This window comes from Electrona antarctica (genome assembly GCF_951216825.1).
Source record: "Electrona antarctica genome assembly, chromosome: 22".
NCBI classification, from domain to species: Eukaryota; Metazoa; Chordata; class Actinopteri; order Myctophiformes; family Myctophidae; genus Electrona; species Electrona antarctica.
In genome coordinates, this window is record NC_136805.1 from 27468827 (window position 1) to 27493760 (window position 24934).

General features: G+C 41.9%; 1 protein-coding gene across 2 annotated transcripts; it reads left to right on the plus strand.

Moving 5' to 3' along the window:
- Window positions 1-9194: 9194 nt before the first annotated feature.
- On the plus strand, window positions 9195-24720 carry LOC306914886 (G protein-activated inward rectifier potassium channel 1-like; the record flags this gene model as incomplete). 2 transcript variants are annotated; one of them, XM_079492113.1, is made up of 3 exons in its annotated part: window positions 9195-10196; window positions 22921-23137; window positions 23359-24720. In XM_079492113.1, the coding sequence occupies exons 1-3, from the start codon at window positions 9525-9527 to the stop codon at window positions 24018-24020; spliced, it is 1551 nt and encodes a 516-aa protein (XP_079348239.1). In that variant the 5' UTR covers window positions 9195-9524. The 2 variants fall into 2 exon arrangements, with proteins under 2 accessions (XP_079348239.1, XP_079348240.1); XM_079492114.1 differs by lacking the exon at window positions 23359-24720 and having other exon boundaries at window positions 22921-23142.
- Window positions 24721-24934: the final 214 nt, after the last annotated feature.

Consider the following 24934-nt stretch of genomic DNA (forward strand, 5'->3'; position numbering starts at 1 on the left):
AGCAGCAGGGAAAGAACGAGTAACTAGAAAAGTATATTATGGCATGATACAGTTTACTGTACAAGGGTTGCAATGCGGTTTTGAAGGAGGCTATAGGGAGTCACACTTTTTACTGGCTGATCCACATTTTGGTGGCATAATGGTTCATTGAGTATCTTAAAGACAAGGCCCATTGCTGTATACTCTGTCCTCTACCCTGAGCCCTCAGACCCTGATCCTAACATAATGAGCAAGGGTTAGGCGAGATCAGTTTGTTTTGAGAGGTCTGAAGTTTTGATTTTAATTCCTTTTTGAGGTGCTAGCTAGAGTACCATGGTGCAACTGCATGCATATTCAAAATAACATTGGATGAGTACTCCAGCTACTGCTATACCGATCAACGAGAAGATCCGGCACAAAATGATTGTTCTTTGGTTCACTTTCTTGACTACTTTTGTTGCCATTTTTTCACTGGAAAGATTATTCTCTAAAATACAACTCATGTAGGTAATTTCTGCTTTCTTTTTTGATAACATTGATTGTCACCAACTATGACCATAAGGTCTGTGGCTTATACTGAGAATAATTTTGGACCCAAAAAGAATGGATTCAGTTTTGCCCAGGTGTAATCAGCTGTGTATCAGCGTGGTGATTTTACAGAGCTATGGGTTTTTGACCAGGATTACTGAGTCATCCGCGAACAAATTGCAGTCACATGCTGATGTCATGTCGTTAGGAACAGTAAAGGCCCTAGTATGCTTTCTTGAGGAACACCACAGCTCACTGGGAGGCTCACAGGGTTCCGTTCACATCCACCACCTGTTCTCTCCCCTGCAAATGGGATTTCATCAAGCTCACGGATGCACTATGAAAACCAATTGCAACTTTCAACTTATCAATCAGTATAGAGTGATGGTGGACCCTCTTGTAAACAAGTGCAATGCTTTATTGGGTCGTCCACTCACAGTTAACAGTCTTTGTATTGAGTTGTGCTTGAAATGTACTGTAATTCTGCAAACTGTTAATAAATATGGTATTTCAATCAATCAATCAATCAATTTACAGTACTAATCTCTCTATGAACATAGAATAAAAATAGGGCGGAAGTTGTCTTGCAGGGTCTAAATTCCTTCCTTTTTATACAGATGGGTTACTCTGGCTAGTTTGAAATCTTGTGGGTCGATAGAGAGGTTTGTTATATTGGCAATCGTCTCTGAGAAATTTGGAGGGGATATTGTCGGTGGAGTTGTTTGATTGTTGTTTTTAAACACATCATCATTTGTTACCATGGTGAGTTTAAAATCTTCCTTTGTAACCAAAAGGAAAATGATCACTAGCTAACTCCCAGTATTTGTAGAATCATTGCTTGCAGTGATGTTTGAAATCAAGCAACTTATCTTATAGAATACATATAGTTGAGATGATACTTGTAAGGCCTACCATAAGTATAGTTAGGTTTTTTTGTATTATTAAGGTTTCAGTCTGAATAATTCTTTCTACACATTCTGAGGTGAGCAAAACATAAATTATAAATTAATTCATAAAAAAATGAAAAAATAAAAGAAAGCATAACAGTCACAGTACACTTTAAGGTTATATTGACTTCTGTGATGTTTATTTAGTCACTGACTCTTATGGGAAGGCTAGTGTTGTCCACAGCTAGTGTCTTTGCTCAATGCTCAATTACTTTTAATACCAACAATACTTCAACTATAGCTGTGGAGCATGTACAATTTAGACATTTAGCAGACGCTCTTAATCCAGAGCGATTTACATTATTATAGTGCTATGCTATGTCTATATAAAATGCTATCTAAGTCTACATAAAATGCTAAAGTTACATAAGTTGAGCCTTTGCATACGCCTGTAAGGTCGTCAGGGCCAGGGCAAGTGCTACAGGCCATGATGGAGTCTGAAGAGGTGGGTTTTCAGACTACGGCGGAAGATTGGGAGTGAGTCTGCAGTTCTGATTGTAATGGAAAGTGCATTCCATAGTTTTGGAGCCAATAAGTGGTTGGCAGACAGTGCAATAAGTATTTAATTACCAGATATTATTAATGAAATGATTAATTAAACAAGGCTGAATCAAGCAAGAGTTAAGGTAGGCCTATATGAAGATTATTAACGATGGGAACTATGCACAAAAACCTGTCGCCCACGTTTTTACTTGTAAAACTGTGATGTGCCTAATTCTACTCCATGTCGTTTAGATGTGTATTATTTATAACCACAAGGTGTCAGTAAAGTCCAAGGATTCAAATGGAGACTGGCTGCAAGTTAGTACCAAAGCCAAGTAGCAATTTTAGGGGCAAAGGTGGGTCCAGAGCAAGGGGTGATGCAGGGATAGGGGATGAAAGGAGAGGGATGTTTCTTGTGCAGGCTGCACAACTTTGACCATACAAAGCATTATAAAAGCAATATCACTGATAATTGCGATGCCTGCAATACACCTACAATTCTTCTACTCGATTTAATGTAAAGGAAAAAAAGAAATGGGAATGCTAACAAATCCGCTTATCATTTGCTCATGGCTCATGCCTCAAACAATTTGCATGCATTTCTGTTTATTCTCTTGTATTCTGACTCCTTCTCTGGAGTTACTCAATTCGCTTGGGTCCACTCTCAATCGCTCCAGTCTCCATCATCTTTGCCCTGAGACACTGGAGAAGTGAGGAAATGCAGTTAACCCTTAATGCACCCTCAAAAATGTATTATGAAATTGGGGCTGTTTATTAAAGATGGGAAAGTCCCCTGGAATGGGTTAGGTCTTTGCTAGAATGACTGTAGCCTACTGCAATGTAATCCTATCTAAATGTTGTGTAGCCTGTTTTTGTTGAAACATTTAATAGTAAACAAACTATTGTATATTGTATATATGTGATTCAATTCTACAACCACCCTGCTCTTACACCTTGCTTAAACTTGCTTGCTTAAAGCCGTAGACGTACATCTTGAATCATGAATGTAAAATAGCCTACATTTTATTTGACCGCTTTCTTTAATCATGAATGAACAGCATGCAGGTACTACTGACACAAACTGATTCATGAAAGCAGTCACCTATACTCACCTCTGGGATAGTATAAATTATAGTCCAAGTAGGCTTAATATCAAGATAAGGTGCAGAAAGTCATACAGAATAATCATCTTGGTTACTGTTTTGGTCTATATGTAAAAATATGAAATTATGGTATACTGATAGATGATAATTGTATGCAATTGCAGATCATCTTGAGAATGTTTTAATGTTGTTTAGTTGAATCTTTTCTGTCTCTTGAATTTGCTGATCTAGGCCACTTTTGACCTCAAAGAACAGGAATAGGTTAGAAGTAATTGTCAGAATGTAGGCTACACTAAAATTGCTGGCACAAATCTGAATGACCTCTACAAAGAGCTACAAAGAGAGACCATTCAGTCCTGGCAGACGCTAGTCATCCCAGTTCACTGAGTTGAGGTTGCTTCCATCTGGGTGTAGATATCATCTGTCAAGATGCAGGAATAGATATAACTTTGCTGTTGTACATGATATAAATCTATGTTTCTTGTGCGTATTGTTGTGTGTTTATTGTTGTTGATGACTGCATTTAGTGCTAGCTGTTACAAATTACCCTTCTGGGATAATAAAGTTGACCTTGATCTTGAGACAGATAAAGCAGTACAATGCATTCTTATTTATTTCAACTTTTCCCAAACATTTAAATAATTATGTCTCTCCTTAGCCATTTAAATATAGCCACATTCTGCAAAATAGCAATATGAAATGCAGAGAAAATGCATCTAGATGAAGAATGAATTTCCATGTAATTGTTTGGGTTAAGAATTCAGGTTAATTTACAGAACGAATACAGAAACGAACTGGGAGCCAATGCAGGGCAGCCAGCCAGCACTAACAAGTGATTATAAAATTATGCTAATTTTGAATGAATTAATCAGAATGTACATAATGAAAATAGACGATTGCATGCATTCCCTTGCAGCCCATCAGAGTAATAATAATAATAAAGTAAGTACTATACTTTGCAATTTTGAGGTATTTTGTAGTTTACTTGAGTATATCCAATTTCCAATACTTTTACTTCTACTCCACTACATTTATTTTAAACTTTAGTTACTATAGTTACTGTATTGTATTGATTATTACAAAACATACATTAACCATTTCAGCCCTATACATTTCAAGCCATTTGAAAAATCTACAAGAGCATTGCTTGTAGAGCTGCTATTTTCATAGGAGTGGTGTAAACCACTCCTACAACTGGCTTTGTTAGTTTACGTGTCTGTCCGTTTACGTGTCTGTCCGTACCAAAAATGAGCATGGTTGCTATGGTCACCCAGTTCACACGGGTGTGATTTAATTACGTCAGACATTACTTCAGACCACAGCTGATCAGTCTATATAAGACCTTACACCACTCAGTTCACACGGGTGTGATTTTTTATACATTTGAAAACTTGTGAAATGGTACATTCTGCTCTGTACTTTTGATATCAATACTTTTGTACTTTTACTCAAGTATAAATTGAATTCCAGACTTCTACTTGTAACAGTATTTCTACATTGTAGTAGTAGTATTATTGTTTTTTATTATAATTTTTATCCCACGATTTTGCAACCCATTTTTTCACCCAGTGTCAATCACCCAGTGCTTCCTTCTATGCATGAGGAGTCCAAGCTGCTTCTTTTCACCTGACAGGGGGGAGTTTCCCCGGCCGGACGTAGCGCGTGGAAGGAACACGTTATTCACGTAGTTCCTTTCCCCTCCATCGGGGCTGGCCAGGGGGAGGCGGTTTAGAGACCAGGATTACTGCATGTTTTTTTGTGAGGGTACCTACCCTAGGGCACATGGGGAGAACATGCAAACTCCACACAGAAAGGCCCTTTTGCCAACCCCGCCTCGGGTTTGGGCACTGATGACGCAGAGGAGGGAAACACACCCACCGGGAATCGAACCCAAGACCTTCTAGCTGTGTGACAGCACTACCGACTGTGCCACCGTGCTCCCCTACATTACATTATACATTGTAGTATTATTGATAGTTTTACTTAAGTAAAATCTTGAGTATCCTTTGTTTCCCACCACTACTGAGACTGTGGCCACTGGCCACCACAGGTGAAGTGCACAGCATTGTCAACATCAGCAGCCCCTGTGGGGCTCAGTCAACGTACTGTACATATGGTCGGAATATGTAGGGTGGAGAGATAATCTTGACATGATAGAGAGAACATGAAGTTCACAGATTGTTCTGTCATTGTGGTCGTGCTCAGTAATGATTAAACTGGCCATGGTCCAGTCGTGGTGCAATCTAGGTGTTGGGTGAAATCAGCACTCACTCATGCTATATCTCTGAGAAATATGGGAGGGGATTGGGCTGCTGTAAACAAAAGAAAAATAATTTCGACTTCATGAAGAAACCTTCCTCCATTCTTCTTGCTAATAGTCATGGCTAGGCTGTTGAATTTGTTCAACAGTAATATAATAATTGATGACTTTGAACCAAATACTGACATTGCCTGCATCAGTTATTGTAAGTCTATTGTATCAGAAGCTCAGACATTTTAATGTTGACACCACATTTATGAGAATATTTTATTCTTGTTTTATTGGATCTGTTCTAACCTGGCTTTACATGAACAAGTTGGAAGCAATTTTCTGCATGTGCACAGAAATTGCAGTCATAAAACTCGCAAATGTACAAAGTCGGAGCTACAAAGAAAGCCCATACAGTCGTTCCTGATGCTATAGTCACCCCGGTTCACCGAGTTCAGGTTGCTTCCATCTGGGTGGAGATATAATCTGCCAAAATGCAGGAGTGGGTTTAAGAAGTAATTTGTTCCTGCTGCTAATGATCTGTAATTGTATGTTTCTTGTGTGACTTGTTGATGACTGTAATTACTGCTGGCTGTGCAACAAATTGTCCCTTGTGGATAATATAGCTCAGGCTTCGTACACACACTCAGGCTTCGTACACACCTAGGCTTCGTACACACCTACACAACAAATGTTCGGTCCGTGTGCGATGTCTGATTGCTGTTTGATTGCTGCTCCAATTCATTTTCAATGGGAGTCACATGGTTTGACCAAACATTTTTGTTTGATGAGGGGGGAGCAATCCCCCCTCACCTTGACCTTGATTCTGAGGCCTCATTCACACGTACCAAACACCAATCAAGCAAATGTTTGGTAGTTTTTTTGTTTTTTTGGGCCACCACAATGCTTTTCCAATGGGAGTCACATGGTTTGACCAAACATTTGTTTGATGAGGGGGGAAGGGCAGAACACCACCAGCAATCAAACACAAATGTTTGATCAAACCATGTGACTCCCATTGGAAAAGCATTGTGGTGGCCAAAAAAAACAACCAAACATTTGCTTGAGAACGCTAAAGCCAATTAGCCAAATACTTATTCAGTACACTGTTTTCTTATTTATGTCAACTATGTAAACGGTATCAATCTTTGCACCTCTTTCAGCAGCAAGGATAAGATCACCGTGGCTTTAAGGAGACAGGGTCAGTACTCTTAAAGGACAACTTTAGTTTTTTTCAACCAAGGTTCATGTTTTAGGTTGTAAGTAAAAGAGGAGTGTTCATTTTTTTCCATTTGCTGCTTTCTTTCGTTTTAGGGATTTTAGCTGTATTTAACAGGGGGGCGGGGGCATTCGAGCATGGGGCTAAATATCTATTTTTTTATACCGATTTATTTTTGTATTACTTACTATAGTCCTACTAGACCCCAAGAAAATCTGGCCACAAAAGATCACAAGATCTACTGAATGTGTCAAACTGGCATATGGCCTATGACACACAGTGTGGCTTCCCCCCCAGTAGGCTACATTCTGTGTCCAGATGTAAGTTCCTGAGGTGTATTAGGACTATAGTAAATAATAAAAAAATACATTTCCATAATATTTTGTAAAGAAATACATATTTAGCCCCATGCTCGAATGCCCCCCTGTCAAAACAGCTAAAATCCCTAAAACTAAAGAAAGCAGCGAATGAAAAAAAATGAACACTCATCTTACTTTCTCTAATAACAACCTAAAAAAAACTAAAGTTGTCCTTTAAGACACCTCAACACCACGCAAAAAGGTCTACCTAAATGTGTGTTTGGAGAAATACCAAACCTCAACATTTACATCTTAGGAAAATCAAGACATCAAGTTTTTAAAATGCAACCTTATTATTTCTATGATGAATAGTTTAGAACTTAATATGTAAAACAATGTGTTAGATTACCTTGACCTTTTACCACCAAATTGCTCCATGTCAGATGACTATGTTCACTCAAACCTAAACCTAACCCCAACCCTACCCATTTCTTTACATTTATGTCATTGATTGAGCCCTTAATGTCGTTCAGCTTCATAGAATACACATTATTTCATTGATGCCTGTGACCGAATCTCAGATAAACTATCTCAAATTGTGATCAGGGCACATAAATAACGCATTGGCCTCTGGATGACAACTCAGACATTCATAATGCATTTGCGATGGTCTGTCTTTCATTGACTATCAGTGGAGCATGTCACATGAAGGTTTTATGGTTTATTAATAACCCTTTGAAGGACAAATCATTCAGTCATGATCTTCTCTGTTCTCAGCTAAAAAGGGACCCAAAGTGAATTCTAAATCCCTATTTTAAAACAGGCCAAGCTAAGAACCACATTCATACTGTATCCAGACCATCTCTAATTGCCTATCCAGCAGCTGTGATAAGTTCAGCGCAATGAGTGTGGTCTTTAACTGACACTGGTTGTTTTATTGGTGGTTACTTTGCTTACTCAACCAGTTCAGTGGTCTTGTGATTAGTGTGTCCGCCCTGAGTCTGGGGAGGGTGGCGTTTAATCTCTGGCCGAGGCATAGCACTGATAGCAGACTATAAAAATGGTAAACAATACCTCCCTGTTTGGCAAGCATCAATACATTGTTGGACTGGAGGAACATACTAGCATCATGTCCAGGAGCAGGAGGTGTACTTGTACATCGCGGCCGGAGGATGTACTTGTACATCAAGTCACCTCACACTACAGAAACAGGAGATATCTATGGGCCATACAGTGGTGTCAAACATAATCGATTCAGCAATGCATCGCGATCTCGCCGTGCAGCAATGCAGCAATGTGACATAATTGATAATCAAAGCCTAAATATAATTATAAATCATAATATAATTATAATACTCACTGTATATATTATATAATTCTAAATAAAAGATGTTCAGTATATCTGACTGATTGTATTGACTGATGAAAAATGTGCCATGTTAAATAATATAGAAAACTGTGACGCATTGCTATGCATCGTAGAATCAAATTGTTACCTAGTGAATCGTAATCGAATTGCATTGTGAGGGCAGTGCCAATGCACAACATTATTGGGCTACATGGCTACTTACTTAATTTGCTTACTTGATCCATGAGTTTTGCTTTGTACTGAAAGGAATGAAAAGACGGGGTGAAAAGTAAGTAAAATATATTTTAGTGGGCATACTGTAGGGTAGAGCCTATTCATACCATTCATGTGGAGCATGTCCAACTATAAATATGTACAGTAAAGGATGGCCATCTCTGTGAAAGCTGGCCTTAATAACGGCATGGTGGAAAACGTTACATGATTCTATTGACATGTTTTGGTAGATCTGCTCTTAATTCTCATTGATTTAGGAAGAAGAAAAAGAAAATCATACAAATATTCAAGCAAAGGATTCCTTTCAAAGGAACCTAATGAAACTCATATCCTGAAGGCTTGGTGTACTTCCCCTCTGTTGACACTAGAGGGAGCCGCTGCACCACAACACCGGTCCATTCTTAGAAGGAACACACATTTATTTTTAGGCTACTGGTCTTTTCCTCGGGTTAAGTACAGGCCAGCCAGGGACGTTGAACACATGTGCTAAATAAAATGACTGACTGGCTGGCAGGTTGTACGGTTATGGTTTTCCCTATTACACAGTTTATCCGCTCTGCTGCTCATACCTGATTGGGTGGGACAAAAACATATTTGCCTGCTCCCCTCCCCAACCAGCCCTACATCCATCTGCCAGCAGTGCCGCAGCTCTGCTCAAGTATTTCATTTGGAGTCAGTCTCATTTGAACCCGTGCCCAGGCAGCCACAAACGCGCGCTCCTCTGTCCTCTCATGACGTGCGCTGGTTTCCTCTACCCTAATGGATCTATCCGGGACGCAGGAGTTGAATGTGGGATGACCGTTTAAAGGATTTTTGAATAATTCCGTTGGATGTAAAAAAATAAAAGAAGCTTTTAAAAAGAAAAAGAAGCTAAAGCTAAAAGTTGGCAGAGGACAATTGCAAGGGTCCGCTCCAGTGCGCACTGACCCTGTTCAGATATGTAGCTATTGCGCAGAATATTATCTCATCACTTGCGAGGGATCTATATGTGGGAGAGCGGTAGCCCATCTCCATCTCGTAGAATGCGCGTATTATAGTGTGCAAAATGTTACTGCTGCACTGTTTGGACAGGAGCACGAGCACCAAACTTGCGTAAAAAGGCCAGCACATTTGAACGGACACAATAAGTGATCATCATGTCGTCTACAATACGGAGGAAATTCGGCGAGGACTACCAGGTGGTGAACACACACCAGGGCATACCTTTCTCCGCGCCCGTGAGGAAGAAGAGGCAGCGGTTCGTGGAGAAGAACGGCCGCTGCAACGTCCAGCACGGTAACCTTGGCGGAGAGACGAGTCGCTACCTCTCCGACCTTTTCACCACACTTGTCGACCTCAAGTGGCGGTGGAACCTGCTTATCTTCATCCTCACCTACACGGTGGCGTGGCTGGTCATGGCTTCCATGTGGTGGATCATAGCCCTGATCCGTGGCGACCTGAGCCACGGCGGCCACGACCCGTCCTACACGCCGTGCGTCGCCAACGTTTACAACTTTCCCTCGGCTTTCCTGTTCTTCATCGAGACGGAGGCGACCATCGGGTACGGCTATCGCTACATCACGGAGAAGTGCCCTGAGGGTATCATCCTGTTTCTCTTCCAGTCGCTGCTGGGCTCCATCGTGGACGCCTTTCTCATCGGCTGCATGTTCATCAAGATGTCGCAGCCGAAGAAGCGCGCCGAGACGCTGATGTTCAGTCAGGACGCAGTCATCTCCCAGCGGGACGGGAAGTTGTGCCTCATGTTCCGAGTGGGGAACCTGCGGAATAGCCATATGGTGTCAGCTCAGATCAGATGCAAAGTCATTAAGGTAAGCTGCATGGCACCAAAAACACACGATAAGTAATGTCGGGATATACCCAAAGGTGCGAATAAAGTAGACAGTTGCACTTGCCCCCCCATATCGTCTCCACCTTTGACGGAGATGAAAAGCACAATGTCATTTTTAGTAAGCTACACACCACCAAGGTTACGGTCAGAAGAACGCGGTTCCTTTGAGCAATATGAGGGAGGATTAACAAATTGACTTAACTTGTTCGAAAACGACTCATTGTGTTTTATGTGTGATTTCCAACTCATGCATTGAATTTCCATTCATCACCACAATTGAATGAATTCCTCTGGGGACTGAATTCCTCTGAATTCTGAATTCATTCCTCTGAATGAATTCCCCTGGGGACACTAGGAGGTATATTTAACCAATTTCATCTTAGTAACCAAGTAGAATTTGTGGAAAAACTGCAGCCGTTTCAGACGGGGTACTAAGGCTGCTGTTTTAATTTGGGTTACATTTATTTATTTTAAGTTGCAATGTATTTAATGAGCATCATTAAGATAGGCCTACCGGTATGTCTCCTGCACCAAATAGGTCAATGCCAGACTCTAGTATATGGACAATCTAACTGCCCATTCATCTTTTTCCTTTCCTTGTTTCTCTCTTGCTTCTTCCCTCATCCAATTTCTGATCTTGCTGAGTGTGTTTTCAAGTAAAGTGGATGTCATCACAAATACTGTCCACCAGTCAGCAGAATGGCATTCAATGGGCCATATAACTCCAGCTCTTTTACCATTTGTCTGTTGATCAGATATATTGTCCCCTGAGGGACAGTAGGGACAAGCTATTGACTCAAAGTTACATACCAGGTATCCTCTATTGAGCGGGACACAATGAACTGTACTTCATATGGCTACACTTTTACAAAGATACAACAAATGTCATTAATCTGGTTTAGTGGTTTGCTGACAGTGGAAAGTGAAATACAGTTTTAGTATACCCATTATTGTCGGGATATATATGGATATATGGATGTTTCCAAAGTTGTAAAACTCCTCTTAAGGATGAGACAGCTGTGCTGTGCTGCCTCAGCACAAATGCAAAGAGGAACATAAAGCCACACAAAAACAAGACTTTAGAGTCTAAGCAGCTAGAGGCTGTGCAGTGCTGCACATGCTCCCAAGTGGACATAAGTGTTTTGAACCAATCACCATTGTCTTTGGAGGAAATAAAAACATACATTGAAAAAAATACAAAAAGACAATCATTCATCATACAGGAATTGTTGTGTCTGTTTGTCACACACAATCAGAATCTGTCTCAAACTTGGTGTGTGTGTGTCTCATATCACCTTGTGTGCTGAGCCAAATGGCAGACTGAGGTACCAACGGTTCCCAAAAACCTAAATTACCATAGGCCTAAGAAAGAAGCAGAAATACTGTGTTTTTAGAGTATATGCATCCGATTCCTTGTCCAACCCAAACACCCAACCCAAACCGTCGGCTTCATGGTTTGGCAGAGTGTCACGTCATGTTTGTGCCCAGCCCAGTGTTAAGTCCCTGGTTGGCTAACTCAACCCGTCTGTCAATCAGAACAACAGACAGGCTGGGGCCCGGGGGTGGTGGCAAGGCACTCTGAGATGGTTTGGACATGTGAAAAGGAGGGATGAGGGGTTCATTGGGAGATCATGGGACAAGGAAGGATGCTGAAGAGGAACTGTCAGGTAGGAGGAGAAGAGGAGGCCACAGGAAACACCGAAAACGGAACCAGGTGGAAATAGATGATCCACTGTGGCACCCCCGATGGGAATTAGCCAGAAGAATCGGCAGTATCAATGGGACGACTGGCATCATTCCCGACATGCATGGGCATGGCCCCAAATAGGCCTGATTGATTGAGTACTTTAGCAGAAAAATCACCAGTGAAATACCTGGGTTGTATCTTGGAGGGTACCTTGCCTGCGGCCGAAAGATGGCCAGCAAGGTTTTTGGCACGGACAGCAAGGTACTTAGATAGGGAGACTAAACTGGTGGTGGCCAACTCTGTTATTTTGTACCATTTTTATTTCGCTTCTCTGATCTTGGTTCAAGTTCCTAATCAAATCCCTCAAAACCAAGCTACAGTCAGCTCAGAATAGACTGATCAGGCCTGGGCCGTGGCTTAGCGCTAGCGGTCCAGGCACCTTGGCTGGTGGTAATCCAGTCTGGCAGTGTGCCACACTGCAGCCTTTACTGCATGTCGCCCCCCGCGTGAATCTATTCTACGTCCGAGCATAGACATGGTAACGCCCCGCCTGCCTCTGATTGGCCTACCGACACTGCCGGCCTTACCAGACTATCCTCCGAGGTGGATATAGCTATGCTGGATAGTCTGATGCGAGGCACCCTGGGCAAGACCTACGCTGAAAAGACTATCAGCGGAAGTGGCGGAAGTGTTGCGTGTAAGATAACTACGTCACGCGGTGCGGCTGTGTTTACTAGTCCCCACCGAAACAAGGAAATTACGTTGATGCTTTACAAATCAGTTCACATTCTCCGCGAATGAAACAAGTGTTGTGATTGGTCGGGAAAATATCGTATCCGGGGGAAATACATCTGATGGATGTTCCGGAGGATACGTCCGCCGATAGCTTCTTTGCCTTACGTTGTGACCAGGCTCTTCTTTTCGCAGTTAAGTGAGCCTGGGACCGAGGCTAGATGCGAGGTTACTCTGTGGTGGTGGGAAATAAGCAGCCTTGTAACTTTTATTTTTGTAGAAGAGAACACACCTAAATCAAATCATAGTACAATGTACGTGTTAATCAATTATTCAATCAAAGCAAACGGCATACACAACATTAAATTGCCTCTTCTACAATAATAAAACGTACAAGTTAGTTACATTACATGGCTGCATTCTGTTGTGCGTGCCAAGCTGTCATTCTCTTGTATTATTTCCCACCATGGAGGAACCTCGCGTCAGACTATCCAGCATAATATAGCTATCCACCTCGGAGGAAAGTCTGGTAAGGCCGGCAGTGTCGGTAGGAGCAATCAGAGGCAGGTGTGGCATTACCATGTCTATGCTCGGACGTAGAATAGAATCATGCGTCACCACCCCATCTCTCTCCCCATTTCCTGTCAGCCTACTGTCTCTCCCGCCATAAAAAATATAAAATAAAGGCTAAAGCCACAAAAAAATAAAATAATAATAGACTGATCAGGGTCATACTAGAGTTGCGGCCCAGAACCAATATAGGCAGGAACCAGTTAAGAGAGCTCAACTGGCTCCCATCCAGTGTTACCATGGCCAGATTGACCACGGTTCATATTAAAGGTATATTCAGTGATTTCGCTTCATTCAAATATCACTTATTTTTTCTTTTTATTTGGATAATCCTCCCTACTATAGAGTGTGCTGACCATATAAGGAGTTCCTCCCTGTCCCCAGTGAGCCCCTGGGGTCAAAAAACCCTAGTTTCAGTTTTGGTGGCGGGTGGCAAAGCCTTCATCCAATCAGGATGAGAGGGGCCTTCCTCCAATCATGTGTGGGGGCGGGCCTTGGTGCACGTGTTGTTGCACTTCCCCCCACTGTAGAGCGTGCATGTGCACATTGTGTTACCAGGGTGGACTGGGTGGTTTTCCAAATCACCCAAATCACTGAATGCTCCTTTAAGATCAGGCAAGGTCCCCATATTTTCAAAGAAATGTTTTACTCAGGTAAACAAAGTACACTTTATCAGAGCCAGTGTAGGAAATATGCGCACGCATCCACTTGCACTCTATGGGCTGCTTTCAAAGCCCTGTATCTCCAAATCGGCGCAATGAAAGTAGTTTCTGGTGAAAACAAGGTTTTTCAACGGCCGACAGCAGGCGCTGTGATACTCGCTTTCGGGTTTTTCCACCACCGACCGAGAGAACAACAACCGGTCAAGACACCACACACAGCATTTTGTCATTGTACTTACATAGGAGCCACATAGTTGAACAGCCTCGAAACCAGTGACAAACTGACAACCAATCTGAGGTTTTAATACAGCAGACAAAAGCATACTGTATGTATTAAAAGGTTCCCCTATAGAGCACCGAAGTCCCGCCCCTTTCATGACGACGCCAGGCCCAGGAAATAGTTCCCAATGCATTTTTCTCAATGCATTTCAAAACTTATTTATTTAAAGACCTTATAAGCGTTGTACAAAGCCAACTCTTGTCGTGACAAATCATGACAACAAACACAATATTTTGGACCAAACAAATAATTACAAAGAAGAAAAACAACAAAAAAAGTGCCGTTTTCTTCTTCTTTCTAATTATTTGTTCAGCCTGAAAAATTGTGTTTGTTGTCATGTTTTGTCACGACAAGAGTTGGCTTTGTCCGCGGCGTAAACGTCTTTAAATAAATACTTTTTGAAAAGTCTATGAGGAAAATGAACGGGGATTTATTTTCCGGGTCTCTCGAGGGAAAATAATGAGTATAAGTTGTGCTTCATGCGACATCTGGAGGCTGTACTGCTCCTTACACCCAACCAGGTCAAAGTTTGGACTGTAATCTTTAGATCTTAACTAGTGCTGTTAAAAGGTAAGGCAAGTTTATTTGTATAGCACATCTCAACCCCCTTAATATAGACCCATTATATTCATATTCCCTGTAGAACCCATGGCTTACAAATTTACTTAAAAAGCGTTTCTATATAAAGCATGCAGGAAATCCCAAGCATCTTTCCCCCAGGTTCACATTCAAACCCATGTAGAAAAAGCACAATGTATCTCGCTATCTAAGTATTATGTATTTTATATATATTTGTATATTGTCAGCATTATGGAAGCTATTATACCTGATTATGCATTTGCAGACAAAGATGCAAACAAACAAAGAGTCTGACAGACCCTGTCCAAAGGACAATTGTGCCTTGTTGTGACAAGCAGCTTTGAAGTGATTTCACCCCCTCTGAGGAGTGGCGTGATCATCTAAAGTGACAGTGTCTTAAACCTTGGGGCCGCAAAATGTGCTGTACATTTGCACATGCGGGTGAAATTTACCAGAGCGCTTCCTGTCACCCATGAAGCTCGGGGCCACAGTGTGATAGGTTTGGGTTTGGGCCATATGAACAAACTCAAATATCACAATATTTTTGACCAAATAGATGCTATTGACATTGTGATGGTAATATTCTACTGACAATACTACAAATGTGAATCTTTGACAATTTGTGAAAGTGTAAAATGAGTGATTAAAAGGACAACACTTATACGTGTGGTGCAAGTCCACTTCAGACAGCATACCTCTGTTTTAAAAGGTATTAGCAGAGTCATCACCGCATCTCTGTGTCTTGGGTTTGATAACGGCATTTCTGCATCCCAGTGTGGGCGGGGTTATTGGGATGTTGTAAAATGTTTGGTCAGATATTGTCCCATGGATTCTGCCACAATATTACAGCTTGAGAGTGAGAGATTGTTACATAAGCAGAGGTGTGGACCCCTGATCAGATCGTATCCTGGCAGTGTTCATTCTTCATCAGACATTGTCATGAATCTACAACAGACAACAGACATACGCACATCACAGATGTCAGTGCATAAGTACACTGACATCTGACAACTACCAGAAATTCAATTCATGTACAGTATCTAGGCTAGTACATGACATTAATTCAAAATAGAACAGACTGCAGTGGCTAGTGCAGTGTTAATGCAGGGGAAAATATTTCGATTATGGCATTTCTGCGTTGGAAGGTGTACTGTAATCCAATTCTCCCATTGATGCGATGTTATTCCCATGCCACTGCAGTGATAGACCGCAAAGTCAATGTAGCAGGACTGTACAGTAGTACATCATCCACTACTACTGTACTTCCACTGGGGGAGCCAGGCCAGTGCTTCTATTCAGACACAACTCAAGGTCACTGCCAGGCTACACAGTTGGCAGGAGAAATGATGCATGTTGCAGTAAATCCTAATGACAGAGCTGTGTAAAGCACTGGAACACGGAAACATAACTGCAAATCAAGTCTTGAGTTATATGAATGATGGGTTGTGAATTGGTCATCGTGCTGTAGCTCTTTCCAATGTTAAAATCATAGTTTATTGCTTTCTTAATCAATACTTATATTGTTTACAATGCAATAAAATTATTATGCAAAAAATACTGCCTTCACTTGTTTGTTGGAGCAAACAAGCAAACTTGTCTTTGCTCATTTTTTCAACGTTGAAAGAACAGGAAAAAGGGACAGCAAAGCACACCAATTCAGCTGGTGTGTATTTGCTGTACATTAGTTCATAAGCAGAGGCAGGGTACGCGATATTCCTTTGTTAAATAAGATAGATAGATAGATAGATAGATAGATAGATAGATAGATAGATAGATACAGTAGATAGATAGATAGATATCATTTTCAGGTCGGGATACCAATCAGGAGAGAGAACGCATCCTTTCTTCCCTGTACACCAAATCTCGCCACGCGTTGTGGGCTGCTTGTATATCTGCCATTTTCACAGAATGTTTATCATTCGCCTACTGTATTATGACATTCACAGAACCGACTGGGAAAGTCAACTAGATTAGAAGATACAGTCTAACTAAAGTTAAGCTAAACTATTAATGAGAGGGATAAGACCTGTGCAGTGATTCAGGGTTCCTTGAGGGTGTTCCAAATGGACCCTGCCAGCTCCAACTCTCTCTGAGAGTTATAGGGGGGCTTGCAATTAAAAGAACCACATGAGTAGTAAAAGGAGGGGACAAAGCTGGGAAACCCGACAGTGGGAGAGTACATGTCAGTGTTGTCAGAAGCTCCTCTCCGTGGGACGGGAGCATCAGAGGGAGATCGATGGTGGACAGACAAGACAAGACACTGAAGACAAACACGACGAGCATGCAGGCGTTCCCGCGCGACCCACCACATCTGCCACGGTCTGACTTTTAGAGGAGGCGCAGAGGAATAGAAATGAGCGTGACATCCAGGTCTGTGCCATTTCTCTCTGTGCGTGCAATCCGTGCATGCATGCATGCGTGCGTGCAATCCGTGCATGCATGCGTGCGTGCAAGAGCGAGAGAGAGATTGGAACTGTGGAATTAGGCAGTGAGGTGTGTGTGTGTGTGTGTGTGTGTGGGGAGGGGTTATAGATGTTTATGTTCCTGCACTTGAATGAATTTTCTGCTAATGTGCTGAGCAGGGAGTAATGTATAGCAGAGCCTGAACGGCAAGATCACACCAAGGTATTTACATTTTAGAAATAAGTTCTCCAGCTATTATCGGTCTCAATGTATTAGGGAGTTTTCTGAATCTGACTGAACTAGCAGATCTACAAACGTGTCATTTCTCATAGGCCTATAGGCTATTTGGGGGTCCTTAATTAGGGTGCTGTTGAGAGAATGGTATCACGTGACATGCACATGAACATCCCATGTCCAATTCTCTTCTCCTAGATTACTGAGTTGCTCCCCCTCCCTGTCTTTCTCTGTGTTCTCTCACACACACACACACACACACACACACACACACACACACACACACACACACACACACATGGAAGGAAGGAAGTGAATCACCCTTCAAAGGGCCTGCTTTCACTCAAGCTAAATCTCAGGTGGCTTGGTAAATGAAGCATTCCCCCTATCAGACCCTGTTCCAAAGACCATTAATTTCCCCCTTGTGGCAGCGAATCTTTAGCATCAATACCCGAGAACAACACCAGGCTGTCGCTGTCTCAGAACCACGCAGATGGCAAAGGCTGCAGCAGGTGTGGCGACCTCCACATGTTGAGATGACACACAAGTGATACTGAAGTAACTGAACATGTACAGCAAATATGGAATTACATAAAGATATGAATCTGTAGGGAAGCAAGGAAATGAATGATAATTGCATAATAATGAACCTTGGAACCTGGATAATGTCTGAAACAGATAGCGAGTCTGAAACACGATAGCGTGACCAAAACGCTCCAACTGAAAATTAGTAGTGCCGTTACGCTCTCAAATGGGGCGATCCGAGGACAAGGAGTGCACATAATCCCCATAATCCACCTGAGGCACTCTTGAGAGGAAGGTTTGTTACAACAATGTATAAAAAAGTTTCTCATTGAAGATGGAGAGGTTCATGGAGGGACAAAACTGTTATTTTACAGTCGTTCACTTCAACAACTTCAAGGACATTCTCTGTATTGGCCAGATGGCCAGTTGGCCACTATCCTCAACTCTCTTGCTCCTACCTGCACTCTTTCCCATCTTATCCTATGCCCAGAAGAAGTCGTGCTGTTTTGTTGTTGCTGTTGTATTTTCTTTCCAAGGTATTTTCCGCGCCATCTTGAAACTGCGCGTGCAACCACGCCCGTTGTATCTGTTGCTTTCAATCGCCTTTATCTCCAATTCCTTGTCCCAGATGGCATTTCTGGTCTAAACGAGGTTTTTCCACGGCAGATTGCCGACACTGATCATTGTGATGAGGGTTTCTCATCATCCAGCGAGAGATCAACATCCGGTCCGACAACACACACTGTGTGATTGAAATGTGGTGCGTTTTGCGTCCCAAAAGGCCAAAACGCAGTTTATAGTTATGGGATGCAATACACCAACCTCTGTGTCCACGGTAATAACCCATGTGGGAAAAAAATGTGTCAAACGGTTCTCGAGTTACGTGCATTACAACCGTACACACACGTACGCACGCACGCAGAGACGTGGCGCATTTATAGTAGGATAGTACTCATCTCCAAGATTTATTCAAGATCATCCAGTGGGAAGAATAGAAGGACATATAGACTCAATAATCATGATCCTGAATGCAGATGTCACCTTCTGGGAGAAATCAGCACTGTTTCAGTGTGATGATGCCTACCTTTAGTTTTGGCGTGGGGTTGTGGAAACAGCTTTTGCTCAACAGAGACAAGCCAGGGATCTGTGGGCACTTGTGTCTTCCTGTGAAATGTCACACCCTTCTGTCCCCAACATCACTGTGAATATGAATCGCAGACTGGTCGCCATCTGTGGACCAAGAGGGTGCTCAGTGAAAAGGCCGCAGCACAGCTTTGCATACAAGTGAAATGCAGGCAACGGGCAGAAATAAGTACCTCTTGCATCCCAGTTCATTTGGGAATGGATGGACTTATCCGAGTGGCTGTAGTATTTTTCTTATTACTGTCTATATATTATATATTTATTTAATTCACTTACACAGACGACGGGACTTGTAGAGATATTTTACTATCTTCTGAGCAGAGGACAGCACTTTACATAACTTCCTGTCTTTTTGCATATCGTAAAGGATAAAAAGGCATGCAAATGGGTTTGTGAAAAGGTTTTATAAATTTAAAATGTTCCCTTCCTCGCCAAGCCTTCCCCATTATGGTATAGCTTAACCTAATTTAAGAGCAAAGAGTGCACAATATTTTACTTGACTATGGCATCTTGCATTCAGAAAATATAGCTTTTCAACAGTTCCAATAGGAACTAATGAGACTTCTGAGTCAAGCTAGCATAGCAGTGATATAATGTTCTGAAAATGAGGATACATCCGTACATCATCAACGGTTTAAAGTCTGCTTTCCAGGCACCACAGGGTTGGACTATGGATTTTCGATATGGCTTTCTTCCATCGGGAACAGTCCATGGCCACCTCATGGTCGATGCAGAGTGCTTTCGTGTCAGCAGAAAATGCAGAAGAAAATTATTATCACAAAGTATCCCAAACAAAACATTATAGTAGCCACGTTCTCTGCAAGTGACTTGCGATATGCTATGTTGTAATCGACATTAAAGGAAAACTAATAACAAAGTGGAAAGTAGATCTTTGCAGATCTTTAACAGTCCTTTGACATAGCCCTATAATACCTGTAATTTCATATCCAATCATTCCAATGTCCCCCCCCGTGCTATAAATGTATGCTCTCCTATAATATCTCTAACTTGTTTTAAATAAAAGTGTCCCCTCATATAGCAGTGTTCTATCAGTATTATCCTAAACACTACAGTATATTGGGTGGAAGCTCACATGTTTTTATCTCCACGACTCCACCTCATGTCATTCCATATGGGGCTATTTCTGCCATATCTATACCCAGGGATGTGCGCATCCAAACTATGCAGACTTGACACAACTGTCTCTTTTCTGCATTGCACCAGCTCTATCACTCTGTGCTGGTATTCTCTTTGGCATTGTGTATAGCCCCAGGCCCAGCATGCTGCTATAAACAGTAGAGCACAATTGGAAACACCTTGCTGATCAATTAGCCCTAGCTGGCACCTCTCACGGGAGTCACTCCCACCATCTGCATTGAGTGAAGTAAAATGATTTTGCACAGTCCCCATTGCACATTTCCTGTTGCAACTATTGTTCATCTATATCGTTTATTGTTTATCTACATTTTATTTATTTATTTTATTCCAGTCCAGTAGGCCTACTATATTCTTATTATCTTGTGTATATTGTATTGCTATTGTTGCACAGTCTTGCAGACCATGTCCCACCAACATTTCACTAAATGACAAATTTAGCCTCTTGATTCTTGAAATAGCTTAAATTTAGGAAAAGTGAAAAATGTGCATCCTTACTCCCCGAACATGTCAATACCGGTCAAAGCTTTTAGAAAATGTTGCGGAAGTATTGCCCCTTCTATGTATTATTAGACATTTTATTTATGCTGTAATCTGTGTTTAGTATTATAGTTCTAGAAGGTTTTATTTATTGTTGCATTGCCTGTTTTATGATGTAATGTTTGTTTTTGTCTCAGACCTAGGAGGACCACAATGGAAATAATTCACAGACTTTATTGCGTGTACATCCTTGACGTTTCCCAGAGAAATATGTAACGTGTTTCTCTTTTAACCACGACGTCTAATACATCATCATAAAACAAATCAAGTCAGGTTCAGATAGATTGGTCAAGTCAGGTTCAGATAGATTGGTCAAGTCAGGTTCAGATAGATTGGTCAAGTCAGGTTCAGATAGATTGGTCAAGTCAGGTTCAGATAGATTTTGTCAAGTCAGGTTCAGATAGATTGGTCAAGTCAGGTTCAGATAGATTGGTCAAGTCAGGTTCAGATAGATTGGTCAAGTCAGGTTCAGATAGATTGGTCAAGCCGATCAGGAGAAAAACAGATGTGGAGAGGCGGGACTGTTTTCATCATTTGGTAGATACTAGGCCTTTTATCGTAGGAAAGTGGGAATGTATAGTAAGAGGTTAGGATTTTATAGTAGGATTTTATTGTAGGGATTTATAGTGGGGTTACACAGCAGTCGGATGTCCTGACTAACGTCGTGTCCTGGTTGATTTACAATGATACCCACCCTCTTTGCCCTGCATTTGACTTGTTACAATCAGGCTGGAGGTTCAGAGTGCCAAAAAAGAAGGGTTACAAAACCTTGTTTGTACCAACTGCAGTGAACATTTTAAATAATACAAATAAAATGTTTAAATAGTTCTACCACCTAATCCTGACAGCCCATGATCACTGTTGCTGCGTTATGGGATTGCATTTTATATAGTATTTGAATGCATAATAATAATAATTATTATTATTATTATTGAATGCATAATTAATTCCCCCAAAAAACTGGGAGGCATAATCTTCCGTTACTAGCTCGCGCTGTCACATCTCATCTCTCTCTAGAAGCGTTTATATTCCAAACGAGATGCTTGGTTAAGTCAGAAATGAGGACGGAACATTGCCGTTTTGCTCGAAACCATGGAGAGCGGTATAGATTTAGAGAGAAGAGACAGTTTAGTCGGGCCGTAAACAAGGAAGTGAACGGCAGTGCGCATGCGCAAACATGTCTAGGAGCACTGAAGATGCCAAGCAAAAACAAACGATCCGGCTTTATATCATTAAAAAATACCTTAAGACGTCCCCAGACGTCATGGGCCTCCTATGGTGTAATATGGGTGTAATTCTAAAGACGTGTGGGGACGTGTTGGGCGCAAAATCTGTTAACCTGGTCGATGCCAAATGTTGCACACACACTCCCTGGATGCCAACGATGAACCTCTGCCCCAAATTTCCCAGAACGGCCTGTTATAGAAAAACACATTTTTTGATATTACTAGATCTGTCCGATATTTCATATTCTATCCTAATTGGCTAACATTGGCTTTCAAAGTTTGAAGGATTGGCCCGTTTTGAACAAAAAGCCTGAAATCATGAACGCAGTGTGCAATTTACGTGAAATCTTTCACAGACTTTCCTACTAGGCTGAGGAATATATCCCCTTTTCACCCTTTTCACATTGGCCTGTTATAGTGCCACCAACAGGTGGACTTTTGCAAAACACATTTTTGGAACAAAATGCCTCAAATTATGAACGCAGCATGCAATTCACGTGAAATCTTTCACAGACTTTCCTACTAGGCTGAGGAATATATCCCACCCTTTTCACATTGGCCTGTTATAGTGCCACCAACAGGTGGACTTTTGCAAAACACATTTTTGGAACAAAATGCCTCAAATTATGAACGCAGCATGCAATTCACGTGAAATCTTTCACGGACTTTCCTACTAAGCTGAGGAATATATCCCACCCTTTTCACATTGGCCTGTTATAGCACCACCAGCACACATTTTTGGAACAAATGCCTCAAATCATCCAATTGCCATCCAAAGCATAAGAAGAAATGGCACCCTTTTCACATTGGCCTATTATAGCGCCACCAGGAGGCCACAACCTGACCTGCCCTGGTGGAGACCTGTGCCGCGATCTCATGTCCATGAGCAAAACACTGCTACTGCCTTCTGCTGCTTGTCCGACTCTGTCTGTCAATATTGTCGATTGATTTGTGTTGTTGTCCTCCAGTCCCGGCAGACCCCAGAGGGTGAGTTCCTGCCGTTGGACCAGTGTGAGCTGGACGTGGGCTTTGGGACAGGGGCGGACCAGCTGTTCCTCGTGTCACCCCTCACCATCTGCCACGAGATCAACACCAAGAGTCCGTTCTTTGACCTGTCACAGCGCTCGCTCATGAATGAGCAGTTTGAGATTGTCGTCATCCTAGAGGGAATCGTCGAGACAACTGGTTAGAATTTTTTCATGTAATATTTGAATAAGCTTTTGTTTTTCTAGACTTTTATTTTTAACCAATGGTGTAGCACGATCCATTTCAACACGATTTTAACACTATAGTCTGACTCTCTTTTAAATTCATTCATATGGTTCTCCGTAATGATTCCCTCCTGTGAGTTTGTTTTCGTCCCTGTTCATAACATCCTGTTAAATTCTGATGTGACCTCCATCTAGGTATGACTTGCCAAGCCCGCACGTCTTACACTGAAGATGAAGTTCTTTGGGGCCACCGCTTCCTGCCAGTCATGTCTCTGGAAGAGGGTTTCTTCAGGGTCGATTATTCCCAGTTCCACAACAACTTTGAGGTCAACACGCCTCCGTACAGTGTCAAAGAGCAGGATGAAAACTCCGCCCTGACATCGCCAAACCCTCCGCCGGCCATACCTACCTCTGCGTCTCCTCCCCTGGGCAACGAGGGCCGCGGGGGCCGCAGGGAAAGGCTGCCATCGGCAGACTGCATTGACCACACAGAGGATCACGTGTTCAGGCTTCCGAGCAAACTGCAGCGCATGAACTCCGTCAAGGAGGAGCACTTTCGGAGGGCGTTGAAGTCAGTCCCGGCTGCCCTGCCGGGGCCAAAGGCTTCCAGCACAGGGGATCTGCCACTGAGGATTCAGAGGCTCAGGTCCAGCTCCATCCCTGTTAGTGGGCACGGGGAACCAGAGGAGAAGGTCCAGCTGTTATATGCCCTGGATATAGATATTGGGGAGGTGGAGGTGGGGAGACATAGACTACCTTCAGTTCTGAACTCAACCCCAGTCCAGATGCCCATGGCTGGAGGCCGGCCAGAGGACAACCTGCCTGCAAAGTTGCGCAGAATGAATGCTGACCGTTGACTCGTGGTGACTATATGAGAGAGACTAAAAACTATTCTGAGGTTTGAATCAAGCTTGATGGTTTTCAATGTTAATGGAGACTACTGTGAACTATTTGTATCTCTTTTCAAACAGCATTTCTTGCCCAATGTTTAATTTTGTGAACGGCTTTATACAATGTTGTCCACAAAGGGTAACGTCAACAAGCCATCCGTCCGCTCATGCTGTGAGTAATCTTTTGACAGATCACCATCTGTGCCCCACTAACACTTTGCTCTTGTATTCTCATACTTTTATTCTCTAGAAAAGCACCTAAAGCACCCCATCATTAACAAGATTTCATTTTCCATTTTTTTAAACACCAAAATTGCAATTACAAACAGAGATTATTCACTGGGATGAAGAGTTTACTTTATTCTTGTATTTTAATGTTGTGTGGGAAATCTGTTCAAATTCACTTGAATCCAGGTGTGTACGTGAATTATTATACCTATTTAAGTATGTATTATATTGTTTATTTGAACATTTGACTGAATTTCCTACCACTGAATAACTTACTTGCATTGGTGCACCATGAATGGGAAACATGCATTTTTGACTGCTTTATATATTTAAAAAGAATCAAGAATATATATGTTTAAGATTGCAGGAACACTGACTTCAGGGGGCTGTATATATATAATATTTATTAATGCTTTTTCAGGCATAACAAATGCTTCATATATAATCACTGCAATATGATAATAAATCTCTTGTGAAAGCACAAGTATGCCGCTTTAACTGTGATTTCATATGCAACATTCTGCATAAACTTTTCTATGGATTCGTTTTTATTTAAGCTGCGTCAGTCAGTTATTTATCCCGAGGTGTTTCATGCCTGTGGAGCATAGCACAATTAGCTCATGCCTGGCCTTGCTTGTTCACACGAATATCCA